This window comes from Anarrhichthys ocellatus, unplaced genomic scaffold (assembly GCF_004355925.1).
Source record: "Anarrhichthys ocellatus isolate YVR2014 unplaced genomic scaffold, GSC_Weel_1.0 scaffold284, whole genome shotgun sequence".
Lineage (NCBI taxonomy): Eukaryota > Metazoa > Chordata > Actinopteri > Perciformes > Anarhichadidae > Anarrhichthys > Anarrhichthys ocellatus.
The window spans coordinates 2,412-15,635 of record NW_022280304.1 but is presented as its reverse complement, the minus strand read 5'-3'; the positions used below and the strand labels follow the sequence as shown (position 1 = coordinate 15,635).

General features: G+C 42.6%; 1 protein-coding gene across 3 annotated transcripts in view; it reads left to right on the top strand.

Moving 5' to 3' along the window:
* The window catches only part of LOC116401219 (ADAMTS-like protein 2), a 29,727-nt gene extending 19,328 nt beyond the window's left edge, over nucleotides 1-10,399 (top strand). The window contains exons 8-20 of one of the 3 annotated variants that reach the window (XM_031879525.1): nucleotides 2,021-2,101; nucleotides 2,453-2,628; nucleotides 2,742-3,129; nucleotides 3,985-4,041; nucleotides 4,488-4,752; nucleotides 5,089-5,189; nucleotides 5,604-5,691; nucleotides 5,942-6,155; nucleotides 7,259-7,414; nucleotides 7,514-7,684; nucleotides 7,807-7,983; nucleotides 8,225-8,378; nucleotides 8,560-10,399. In XM_031879525.1, coding sequence (XP_031735385.1) covers nucleotides 2,021-2,101; nucleotides 2,453-2,628; nucleotides 2,742-3,129; nucleotides 3,985-4,041; nucleotides 4,488-4,752; nucleotides 5,089-5,189; nucleotides 5,604-5,691; nucleotides 5,942-6,155; nucleotides 7,259-7,414; nucleotides 7,514-7,684; nucleotides 7,807-7,983; nucleotides 8,225-8,378; nucleotides 8,560-8,711 — 2,180 coding nt within the window. In that variant the 3' untranslated portion in view covers nucleotides 8,712-10,399. Of the gene's footprint in view, nucleotides 1-2,020; nucleotides 2,102-2,452; nucleotides 2,629-2,741; nucleotides 3,130-3,984; nucleotides 4,042-4,487; nucleotides 4,753-5,088; nucleotides 5,190-5,564; nucleotides 5,692-5,941; nucleotides 6,156-7,258; nucleotides 7,415-7,513; nucleotides 7,685-7,806; nucleotides 7,984-8,224; nucleotides 8,379-8,559 lie in introns of all 3 variants that reach the window. The other 2 variants (XM_031879524.1, XM_031879523.1) reach the window with 2 other exon arrangements.
* The last annotated feature ends 2,825 nt before the right edge of the window (nucleotides 10,400-13,224 follow it).

The following is a 13,224-nucleotide window of genomic DNA, read 5'->3' as shown; positions in this document are numbered from 1 at the left end:
ATATTATCCATGTTTACAATTTGCATTCCTTCAGTCTGCATGAAAGTGTGTATCGTTGCCATGGCAACAAGTACCAACTGATGTTAGCCTACATTAGCTTGCTAATAAAAACGAGTAGCCATACTATTACAATTCGGCCTTTTTTTTACAAAACCAATTACAACTACCAACAGTCATACCTTCAATGACCTTAATGTAGTGTCACATAATGTCAAATAACGACAAATAAAGGCTAAACTACCGCAGAATCCGCACCAAAACAGTGGCAGCTTGCAACAGGAAGTGCCTCTACGAGCTGCCGCTGCCACGATGTGAGCCAGCTCCTACTGCACTACCAGACGCCATTGTTTGCTGACTTCTGACCTCTCGCCTCCGCAAATTGCGCAACTTAACGCTGGCAGCCTCGTGGGGAGGGGAGGGGGGAGCTGCGCTCATGTGATTGGTTGAAAATTAGAACGTTGAAAGAAATGTATTTGCGAATCCAGTGACGTCAGGGGAGTCTCATAAAACCCACAAATAAATGCAGTGCGATCCACAAACAAATAGAAAAATCCACAAACAAATACATACAAATGCAGAAATATATTTGTGATTTTTTTTTTACATTTATATAAATCGTAATTTATGTATGTGTGCATTGGAATGTATTTGTGAATCGTTCTGTGTGCATTTGTAAATCGAATATATTTGTGAATTGTTCTGTGCGCATTTGCAATTATTGAGACTGATCTGACCCCATAGATTTAGTCTTGTTTTTCCTCCATAAAAAAGAGATTTTATGATGGTTTGACTTTTACATTCCATTTTTGTCACCTCTTTGTGCATCAACATAATTCTATGGACATTTAGTCACAGGTATGACCTTTGTTCTGCCAAAGAGGTTGTGTATTCTGTTTCTTTTGTTGATTTGTTTGTCTGTTTGTCAGCAAGATTAGCAAGGTGTAGCATGGCTCGAGAAAGAAACCTATCCCTAACTCCATTTATTTGCACCCGACCGAGTTGAATATGCATCTATAACTCTGGATGTCCAATCAGTGCTGATGTAAATGTAGTCCACTGAAGAAGTCAATTCCCCAGTGTGTGTTTTATTGACCAATAACACTGATCGGTGATGCTGCGGAGCCATGCCGGCTACTTCTGATAAATAAAACATCAATGAAGGAAATATTCTTAGACCTAAACGGAACAAATACAACTGTACACCTTCTGTAATGGAGTTTCTCTTTTTCACCAAACTAAGGCCGGCTTAACTGCCTTCAAAAACACACTGGATAGAAACTAAATAAAACTCACCAAAATCATATCTCTACGCGCTGTATCTCTACGCGCTGTATCTCTACGAGCTGTATCTCTACGCGCTGTAGCTCTACGCGCTGTATCTCTATCTTTCTGAAGATTGTCTCCAGCTTGTCTCCAGCACACTTTTAAGTCCTGTGAGAAGCCTGTTTTCACACTTACTGAACCTTTCTGTTTTATTTCTAAATTATTATTATTCCAGTTTATAGTCGCCGATTGGTTAGGTTAGACAATAAAAATACGTTGTTAGGTTTAGGCAATACAACTACTTGGTTAGACTTAACAAATATACACAAAGCCAAATATATGTGAGCCCAGGTCTGGTGCATGTTTGGCTACCGACTCGTCACTAACAGGTGATTGGTTTTTCATGCTTTGACCACCAAAAAACATTTCTGTCATCGTATTGGGGCCCAGCCTGAACACACAGTATAAAAGCTCAATTATAGTGAGATACCACGATTAAGTGGAAATGTTGGAAAATAGTTTTTTTGTGATTTAGGTGAACTGACCCTGCAGAAGCTGAGGTGGGATTGAGGTTATGCATACTGTTGATCTAAGATTCCTGGTTGTGTCCCACCAGAAACACGTGTTTGAGACATTTAAAACATGTTGATGTCTTTTATTTACTTTAGTACACACATTTGTTACACTGTTCCCTGATGATTCGTTCACTACTGACAATGCCTGTGCCTGTGTGTAAAGTAGATGTTTTTGTCACCAGGTTATGTGTTAATCACCAACATCCCAGCTGGAGCTTCAGACATTCAGATCATAGAAAGACATAAGACTGAGAACATCCTGGGTGAGAACCTACAGCTTCTTTTAGGTCAACACACCGAGTATGAAATCAACAGATGTAAAGCAAAAAAAGTGCCATTGGAACAGTGGTTCTAGAATGTTTTTATTATATATATATATGTATGTATATATATATATATATATATATATATATATATATATATATAGGCCTATAAGCTAAACATGACTTATATTTGTACTGACTGCATAGAGATCATTTGGATCTTTTTTTGTCTAACAAAACAACAACCAGTAACTATATTGTTAGTACCACTATTTTAAAATTGACTAATTTTGGGGGTTTTGAATATTTGCTGTCTTAGTCCCTCCCCCTGATGTGTCCTCTCCTATCTAGCCCTGTCAGATGAAGCTGGTCATTTCTTCTTCAACGGAAACACTGTGTTTGACAATCCACAAAACTTCCATGTGGCAGGAACAGTGATTAAATACCGACGTCCAAGCAACGTATTCTCTGATGGGCTGGAGTATATCATTGCCCAGGGACCAACACTTCAGGGCCTGAATGCTATGGTAGTAAACACACACGGGACAAGTATATGTGTGTCTCATTTTGCTACAATAAAATAATGGGTTCAGTTCCAGTATGAAATATTTAACCTGTGATTTTCTCTTTGGACATGAAGTACTACAACCTGAATGGGAAGCTCCCCCACATCACCTACGAATACACGATCCATCGCACATCTCATGACATCACTACTGCTGAAGACATCACAGCAGGCCCCTCCCATCTCAACCTCACCTATAACGAGGTAGATGAGGATGTCGGAGGGGATCAGCTTAGAGCGACCAATGGGACATCTGTCCATCACTACAACAGCCAGCTGGGAGCTGATGACCAATCAGATGTCCAGCTGCAGGAAGAAGAAGAGGAGGAAGTCATTTGGGCCATCAGGACACCCAGCCCCCTGCCGCCGGCAGACATGTTGGTCTACAGGCCGGCGGATGTCACCAGTCATGTATTCAGCCATAACGATGTCGAGCGAGGACCTCCAGTACCGGCCGGCTACCGTGAGTCACAGATTGATCTGTCTTCTACTAATTGAGCTTTAGACTTTTTTGAAAATGATAACACATTTGTACAGAGAAGCTGCCAATAAACAGGGTTTCAGTGGTGGTTCTTCTATTAATTAGTCAGCTTTGAATGCTATGACCATATTTACTCCATGATTGATTGACAAATAATCAATCATGGAGTAGAAATGGTCATAGCTTTCAAAATCAATGAAGAGATTGTTCTTGTTTCATATATTCAAATGATTGATGATCATATGAAACAGGCTTCTTTGTTTGTTGGAAGCAGAACTGAAGTCCGTCCAACACCTCCAGAGCCAGAGATCGTGACTACTGGCTACTACCACAGCTTTGTTGCACCTAGTTTTATACCGATGTACTCGACACAACATAGCAACGGCTGAGCTGGTGGTTAGCAGCGGTGCTAAAAGTACAACTAGAGCAAACAATGGCAATAGTGCTGACAGAGCAAACAGTGTGAACCAGGGGGAGGACATCGGCATGGTGATGCTGTGGGGCTCAACAGAGAGACTCACGTGCACGGAAATGCACGAGCAGCCGGCCCAGCTATGCACACAAAGCTCAGGGAGGCTCGGGTAACCACACAGAGGGAGACATTAGTGAGCTATATGATACAAGCTATTATGACCATATATCATCCTGGCTAATTCATTGGTCCAGCTCTACTGCAAACCTGACCAATGACAGGGAGCTGGTGTAAAAGTTGCCCCCTCTCATGCTTTCAGAAACAGATCTCTGAGTGCAGGCTGTGTTGTGGGCTCATGTGTCTGTCGGTCTGGCAGTGACGTGTGTGTCTAGCTATTTCTTTCATTTGTTTTTCTGTTCATTAAGGAAGTTCCTCTAACTCCGTTGACGAGCCATCCACTGCTGATGACAACACTGTGCTTGGTAGGAGAGACACATGGAGCCTCACACCTCTTTGTGTTGAGTGTTTGAATATCTTTAGTAAAATAAAACATCAACACATTTCTCTTTTTTATGCTATGATAAACAGGGGTTCATGACAATGGATATGATATTTCTTTCCAATAATATTTGTAGATATTAAAAGAATGATGAGCTGGTGTGAGATGGGCCTCTATGTGCTGATCCTCCACACAAAGGGATGGAATAGAACACAGCCCGACTATCTCCATGCTGTTTAGTATCTGTTTCTTGACTTCTGGCCCCTTTGTAAAGACAAGAGGCCATCAAAATCCCATTCAAACAGAGAAACAATAAGATATTATAGTCTGAACTATATTGCAATAATATCACCGGTACATAACTGTTAATGTCCAAAATATCAGGATGTTTTAAAACCCCTACATTCATTTCTTTCTATCCATTCACAGGTGGTCAGAGTGCCCTGCTACTGGAGGACCTGCATTACAACCACACACACTCCCTCACAAACACACACTCTATGGAAAGGACATTCGCTGATCCACATCCACCAGCACAAACACGCGTGCAAACGTTGTCTGACACAGACACAGAAACACGGTTGGAAATGCTCACAGTTACTGACACACATTCTGTTACACACACAGACACACACACTGCCATCTTGGTACAGCTGCAACAGGTGCCTGCAGTCCAGGCAGCCAACACAGAGAGGTATGTGGAACAGCTGTGGAATACAGTACATGCATGAAGGGCACCGTCATGCTATAAGATGCCACATAATGATCTACGGCTCGTTACACTTCCATAATCATTCTCTCTCTGCTTACAGCTTATCATTTGCAAGACTTTATATGAATTGAATGACATTAATGAGTCTCTCCTGCAGGCCGTGTTGTTTCCCCTCATTCTTAACATTACTGTCTTAACTTTCCTCTTCTCCTGACAGTATCCTAATGATTCCTTTACTGGCTTTTTATAAAATTAAGCAGAAAACAATCCGGATTAAAAAGAATGTGCCTACCTGTGTCTGTTTCTGTCTCTCTCCAGTAATGACTTTGACGTGGGTCTGGACCCAGACATTAGTCTGGCAGACATGTATCGCTGGAAGGTTTCTGCTTATGCTCCCTGCAGCTCGACGTGTACAACAGGTAAAGACATTCACAACGTGCACACATTGCAGAGTGTGGCTGGTACTGTGAGGCTCATATTGCATCTCAGGACTCCTCAGACAGAGTACCAGACCACAGCTTAAACATTGCTCTGAATCAGTGTGCAGGTAATCACAGCGACACTTCAGCGTCATTTAAGTCTCATAGCTGAAACTGATTACTAGGTTGTTTTTTGTTTGTTTGCTTGAATGTAGGAACATTCTGCATTCTGCATATAGGAGCATGCAGGAACAAAATATGATGCATTATTATTGATTGAACTATCCCTACTAGCCCGACATCAGCTGCAACATACATGTACGTTGTTGATCTTTCTCTGTGCACTCTGTTAACATTGTGTGTGTGTGTTGCCAGGTATCACCACTAGCTACGCCCTTTGTGTTCGATACGAAGGCACTGAAGTCGATGACAGTTACTGTGACTCTCTGACCAGACCTGAGCCCACACATGAGTTCTGCACTGGGAAGGAGTGTCCTCCAAGGTCCTGGTCTTACTCACTCACTGACTGGTCTGCTGAGCTAAAACCCTCAAGTCTTCAGACTTTGGCACAGTTTATTTTGCAAATGGCAAAGAAGAAAGTATGAATGTAACAAGAATGTCATGCTGGTTAGAAATCCAAAAAGCATTAACAGAAGTAGGAATGACATCTTTTAATGTGACTGAAATGGTTTTAAACACCAACTGTATCTGAACATTGTATTAAATGTCTGAGCATCTTGCTTCTTCCTCAGATGGGAGACCAGTGGTTGGAGTGAGTGCTCTCGGACCTGTGCAGAGGGTGTTCAGTATCGTACTGTGCGCTGCTGGAAGATGCTGTCGCCCGGCCTCGACTCATCCGTCTACGATTCACTTTGTCTGTCACATGATCTTCACAAACCAGCCAATAGAAAGGTTTGCCTTGGCCAGAGCTGCGGACCCCAGTGGGAGGTGTCTGAGTGGTCCGAGGTAACACACCAAGCCACGGTGCAATGTTTCTGGTGTGGGTGTGCAATGTTACTGTCAATGTTGATGGCTCATGGTTTCATGGTACCATCTTGAAGTCGTGAAATCTGCTATTGTTGTTGTCAAAGTGGCAAAAACACAATACCAAGAACTGCCAACATGCATTCTGTTGCCCAAAAGTTCATGAAAAGGATTTCATCATCAGAATGAAAATATGTCCCATACTAACTGTGCTCCCTCATCATTAACACAAACTAACTAAACATTTTGGTGGAATCTTTGCAGCAGGTGAAACATATTTTTTGTCAAGATGAGGCTATATTGGAATTGAACTCTTAACCTAAAACTGAAAAAAACACAACAATATCACAGTCATATCCCTGGCACCCATCCACTCATTTCTGAGTGGTTGCAGCCCAAATGTGTCTAGAGACTCTCCTGCTGCTCCTCAAGGGTCGAAGGGCTCTTGGCCCAACTAGAACGTTTAATCCTGGTCTCAACCTGCTGAGAGATGAAGCCAGTGACAAAACTGCACTTCCTCAAATGGCCAATTGATACTGGCTCCGAAAGCGAGTCACTCACCATTGACCTCCATATTAAAATGCCTAATTTTACCACTCCACCGACAATCCATCTTTAGAGTTAGGCTGTCTCGTCACTGCCAAGATGGCGACTCACTCTGAGCTTCACTTCACTCACACCTGCTTTTTGAGGCGTTAACTAAATGATGTACTGTGATAAAACACACCAATGCTTGTGTTCATTTTGACATTCCTCACCAAGTTGATAAAAATGTCATGGCATGAAAATGATTCAACACGCCAGCTACTGTTGTGAATCAGCCCTTAACCTTGCTCGGCCAATGCTGGCATAGAATCACCCCATTGAGACTTATCTATAAAACAGAATGATACCATCCTCTAATCAGAAGCCAGCGAATGTCACTGAGCAACTCTTGCTCCACACGGCAACCTGGAACGTGTACTGAACATCTTGAATTCAAATTGTACAGTTTTCAAACGATGCCGTTTTTTTCGTTATTGATCTTCTTTGTGTGTACATAATGTGTGTGTGTGTGTGTGTGTGTGTGCGCGCGTCAATGTTAGTGCTCGGCCCGTTGTGGCTCCCGGGGTTTCCGCACTCGGGAGGTCCGTTGTTCCATGGAAATGAGACTATGTAACAAGTCTTCTCAGCCAATAGAAAGTCAGGAATGTGAAGGCCCGCCCTGTGACAGAAGATGGACAGTTTCTGACTGGGGACCTGTGAGTTAACGACACTCACTCAGCTTCAGCATGGTGTACATACACGCACGTCAATGAAAGGGTTGCATTTCCAATTCAAAATGTCTGTGCATGTGCCAGTGCTCCGGTGTGTGTGGAGAGGGAAGGATGGTCCGTGCAGTGACCTGTCGATCATCAGGAGGGTTAGTGATGTCAGAGGAACAATGTGACCAGCTGCTGCGCCCGCTGGCCATCTATCCCTGTGGGGACAGAGATTGCACCCCCCACTGGGTGGAACAGGAATGGCAGCAGGTAAACATTTAAAGAAGCAGTCGTCAGAGCTCTTTGTTAGAGCATATTGTTGGCTGGTGGGTGAATTAGAACTTCTTTGAGACCAGCAAAATCAACTTTTCTTGTTTGTTTGTGTGTTCCAGTGTAATGCTACATGCGGGCGCGGGGTGCGTCACCGTCAGGTGGTGTGTGTTGGGCTGGAAGGTGGTGTGTTCAAAGAGTTTCCAGACAGCAGTTGTGACCAAACCAACAAACCAGAGACCAGCTCCTCCTGCTTTCAGAGACCCTGCTCCAAATGGTTCACCACATCCTGGTCTCAGGTAACTGTCCGTCCGTCCGTCCATATGTATGTCTACTTACTGATGTACAGTACATAACCACAAGGATCTCAAATCAGGGGTGGCTAATTGTATACATTCCTGCACCTTCATAAATATTCTGTGTGTGTGCGATGTCAATTAATAAAATCTTGTTTTGAAGGTCCAGCTGTATTGGACTGAGTGTCTGTAGGTCTGCTCATCAGTAATATGTAGAGGAAAATGTCCCCTCATGCTCCCTCAGTGCAGTAAGACCTGTGGGAGTGGCATCCAGGTTCGTGAAGTGAAGTGTTACCAGGGGGAGGAGCTGGTAACCAGGGGCCACAGCTGCAACTCTGCCCTCAGGCCAGAAGCCCGACAGAGCTGTGAGATCCAGAGCTGTGTGACGGAAGCACCAGGTACAGAAACAAACACTTACTGTAGCTGATGCACCGTCTCAGCAAGCTCTCTGCTCCATCAGCGGAGGATAGATAAATCATCAATGTGAGAAAGTCTGTTTCTGTTGTGGAGCATTCAAACTTCTTTCTTATATTTTCAACATATTTCATACTTTTTTGTGCTTTTTGTGTGTTTCTCCAGCAGCAGCCCCAGCAGCATCAGTGGTAGTGGTAGAAGACTCGTGCCAAGACAAACCAACAGCCAACTGTGCCCTGGTCCTAAAGGTGAAACTGTGTTCCCACTGGTACTACAGAAAGGCCTGCTGCCAGTCCTGTAAGGCACCCAGACCCTGAAGTCATTACTGTAACCTCTCAGCTCAACCACTGGTACCAAAGGTCCCATTACATTCGTATTGGTGCTACACAAAAGCCTGCTGCTAGCAATGTAACTCTTCCTCCACTGATGTCAAAGGTCAACCTGTGGTCAATGTTATACCTTTAATCTTGTTCCCTCGCACAGAGATTTTCTTTTGAAAGTAAATCTGTTTTTGTACGTTGTAGTAGTACCATCACTATCAAAGATAACCAATCACAAGGATAGTTCCTGGGGTAAAAACCCACCCACCTCTGTGTCCATCACAGCATGTAACTCCAATTCCATTTTCAAAGTGATGCCACCTAAAGGGAATGTCTGTAGTCTATCCATTCGCTCACTTCTTAAAGGCACAGTACGGATATTTTCTACTGGGATGGTATCAGGTACTCTTCCATAGTTCCATAGTCAGTGTGTTGGCTGTAGTAGCAGCACGAAGCAAAGCATGTACTTCTGTGGATGGGGGCAGCAGCAAATGATGTATTTTAGCCACCTAGACAAATCCATGTCGGTTTAAGTGTACGCTATATTTAGAATATTTCCACTGGGTTACCTTGCCTTGAGACAACTAAAGAATACATGTTTACAACGGGGACCTGAAGCCGTTAACTTTGCCAAAGCCACCAGACTATTGAAAACTGGAATTACCGCCTCGCAATCTTATGACATTTTGCAGTGTACATCCACGTCTATCCAAAATGTCGTCACATGAACCAAATTTTATCCTGGGTTTGTGTGAAATTGTCTTAATTATCACATGAATTCTTGGGTTATGGCCATAAATGTGTTTTGTGAGGTCGGAGTGACCTTTGGGCATCAAACTCTAATCAGTGAGTCCTTGAGTCCAGAGACAGAAGGACAGACAACCCAAAAACATAACTCCAAAAGAATCTCAACCATCCCATTAATGTTCCACTGAAGCCAGTTCATCTGAGAGCACATGGTAGCTTTGTTGTTACTGTGGCAACAGACTGGACTAGGGACAAAAATGCAGCTGAGCCACTTCAGACCTGGTCCAGTCCTGCTATGCATATACAGCCCAGTAGTATTACTGGTGCCATGCTGATATGTAACCATGCTCTTTTTTCGGCTACTTAAAAATATGCAATGTAACAGAGTTACTCCCAGCTTTACTGTTGCTCCTTTCTCAACACAGTAGCAACAAAGCCTGCTGCGTCTCCATTGTGACCTCCTGATCCCCGTCATGGCTCCATGTTGCCTACACCTCCTCACAGAGCTTCCTTTAGGAGACACACAAATCCAATCCTCATGCAACTTCACATCACATCACATATGCATATGCACCTAGAAACACTTCAATGTGGAAAAAAGACCAAAAAATTATACAAATTTCTGATGCTGCTGTAGACATGTCAGATGTGACACTCAACAAGGGACTCAATGAAAGTTCATCACTGGAGATGCTGTCCTGAGAACAGACACGACACAACCCACCAACAAGTGTGGCCAAACTCTCATCTATCAGACGCGCTGCATACACTTAAGTGTTGTTTACCTGTTGTTACTGTCGTCACAGAGCTGCTGTTCTTCTTCTTCCTGCTTACTGTATCTCACATAAAGAATAAAAGACCCGCTGTGTTTGACAAGCATCTGTGTCTGACTTGTGATTGCTGCTCGTCTTGGTGACACTTCAGCTGATCATTTAAAGAACATGGAGGGAGACTTTTCAACGACAAGGTAAAGACCTGAAAACCAAGCAACTCACTGTTAGTGAGGGGAAAGCTTCAATTTCAATGGTTGCCAGCTTAACCATGGTAACTCCAGCTGGGCTGTATGGGAACCAAACAGAGGATGTATAAGGTTCGAACCTCTGAGTGAAGGACCATTAACACAGGGGAACTGTGGGTAATAATTAAGCTATCATCTGAAACATGACCTGCTTAAATGTGTACGTGAGAGTGTCATAATCCACCGCTGAGCTGTTTAGAATACTCTCCTTAACATGCACATTTAACATTGTCATGGTAACAAGAGATGGCTACACACCAGTTACTCACCTCAGCTGCTCTCAAGCAGCCACTTTGGATCTCTGGCGTACAGACGGACCGTCAGAAGACCTCCAGGGGATTTCATCTTGCCATCTTGCCGAGATTCAGAGAGCATTAAGCCGTCACTGCATTGTAGCTGTAAAGGATCTCTGACAAACTTCTTTGTGTCTGCAGGAAACAACCAGCAGCTCCACAGACATGGTGAGTACCTGATGCTCAAACGTCTGCAGAGAAGGTGATCCAGGTTCTATGTAAGAGACACTGGACTTATTACGTGTTAGTGGATCCAAGTACAATACCAAAGCTGGAACTCAACGGTCAATGTTTCTACAGATGTTTCTAACAGTTCATAAATGGCAGCTTGCTTTTGTCATACGTGTCAACATTTCAATGACGATGACAAGTCACAAAAGAGTGTGGTGTTAACTGTATCCACGTTTTTGATAAATGGCAAAGAGGAAAGAAGTTTATTATATAAATTTGAAATAATAATAATGCTATCTGTCAGATTCTCTTTACCTTAGTTTATTGTGCGTTTAGTCTCTTTTTTGGTCAATGAACTCAGCTAAGAATAGGAGTGTAGGGAGAGAGAGTCTATAACCAAAACTGTATTATTTACACAATATTACCATGTGTATATTGTTACATTATCAATATTACATTTTTAAATATCACCTCTATCAACACCACTTTAGATAGAGTTTGATGCGTGCAGTGATACATGTATTCAGATTACTAGTTCTTACATGTCATACATCTATTGCATGTATTGTTGACTCAATTCATATCATTGTAAGTTTTGTATGTTGTTATAGGGTCAATACATTCTAATGCTATTGGATCATGTTCTTGCAGTCATACCGTACCAAGTTCATACCAATCAAACCAACACGATGAAAACACAAGAAGTCGGATACTTAACTTTAGTAAAAGTACCTGCACAGCATTACGAGTGAAAGTCTTACATTCAAAGTGGTACTGAAGTAAATGTACAGAATTATTAGAGTTACCTGTTCTGAGATCTGATCTTATTATAACTGACATTATTAGATGTTTACGGCATCAGTGTGTACGTAGCGTTGTACTGTTAGCTGCTCAAGGTGGACTCGAGTCTGAACTACTTTATATATAATTAGGTAGTTTTGTCCGGTGGTTTCCAACCTAGTGGTCGGGCCCCTCCAAAGGGTCACCAGATAAATCTGAGGTTATTGAGATTATTAATGAGAGAAAAACACACACAGCTAGTTAAATGAAATATCTGAGAAGGACCCAGGACAATGTATTTCTGGTGGAACTAACAACTCGGACATCTGAAACATGAAAGGTCTTTGAACGTTGCATGATACGTTACATGGTTTATTAACAAGTATAAGAAGGGAAGGGTGGTGGATGGGTCAAACAAACAGGACTGTAACCTAGGAGACCGCTGTTCATGTCATGTGTGAAACCAAAAGTTAACACTGACTTTACGCTTGTTACATAATGTCATTATATTTGTTACGTAACACTATTTAATAAAGTCTGCTCAGGGCAGTTGTTATTTTTAATGTAGTTATGTTGTTGTCTTACAGATGTTGTAATATTTGAACACAATGGTTTGCAGAAACAGAGCCAACATTTGTTCTGTCCATTGTCCTCTTTGGTAAGGATCTTCATGGCATGGAAAACCATCTGTATATAAAGAAAATCTGTAATATCCCACTTAGTCTAGTTTAGTTTGATAGTTAGAAATATATGTTACTATATCAATGCTTTTTAATGACTTATTGTTAATCCATGGCACACATCTTGTTACGTAAATTAAATATTTCACTTTATCTGTCTATCTATCTATTTGTTGGAAGTTTGTGCAGCACTTTGACTAATACTGTTATTGTTTATTTTCTAATTACCGAGTGAAAAGGATATCTTGACACACACAAATGTAATGTGATGATGCCACTGCTCACTCTGCCACATACTGGATGTCCCTCATTTCCTTACTGGGACTATTTGCCTGAAGAGGACCTGGTTAATTGAAACATCGGCAACACAATTAACGGGAGCTGTGTGGAATGTCCTCCTTGTGTTGGAATTTTTCGTATCTTTTACATCCAGCACCTACAGCACTAGAGTTCTGTGGATGTGCATATACTCTCTGCATATGCTCTAGCGTTTTGTTAGGGATCACATCGTAAACGGTGGGGAAACGCTGGTTTTGTTAAGGCCGTAGCCACCACTGAGGCAAGGACTCAAAAGCACGACTCAAGACCAGGACAGTTCCAGACTGTTCCACAGGTTCAGTACACAGGTAGGCAGTCAGCACAGGCACACAAATCAAAAACAGGTGAGGCAGTCAAGGAAAAGCAGAGACAAATACCAGGTAACTGAGAACACAGGGGAGAAATGCTGGAACATTAGACACGACCGTACTCATGCGGACTGGCACAGACAAAGAGGAGCACTCACACTAAATACTCTAGGGGGGGGGGGGGGGGGGGGGGGG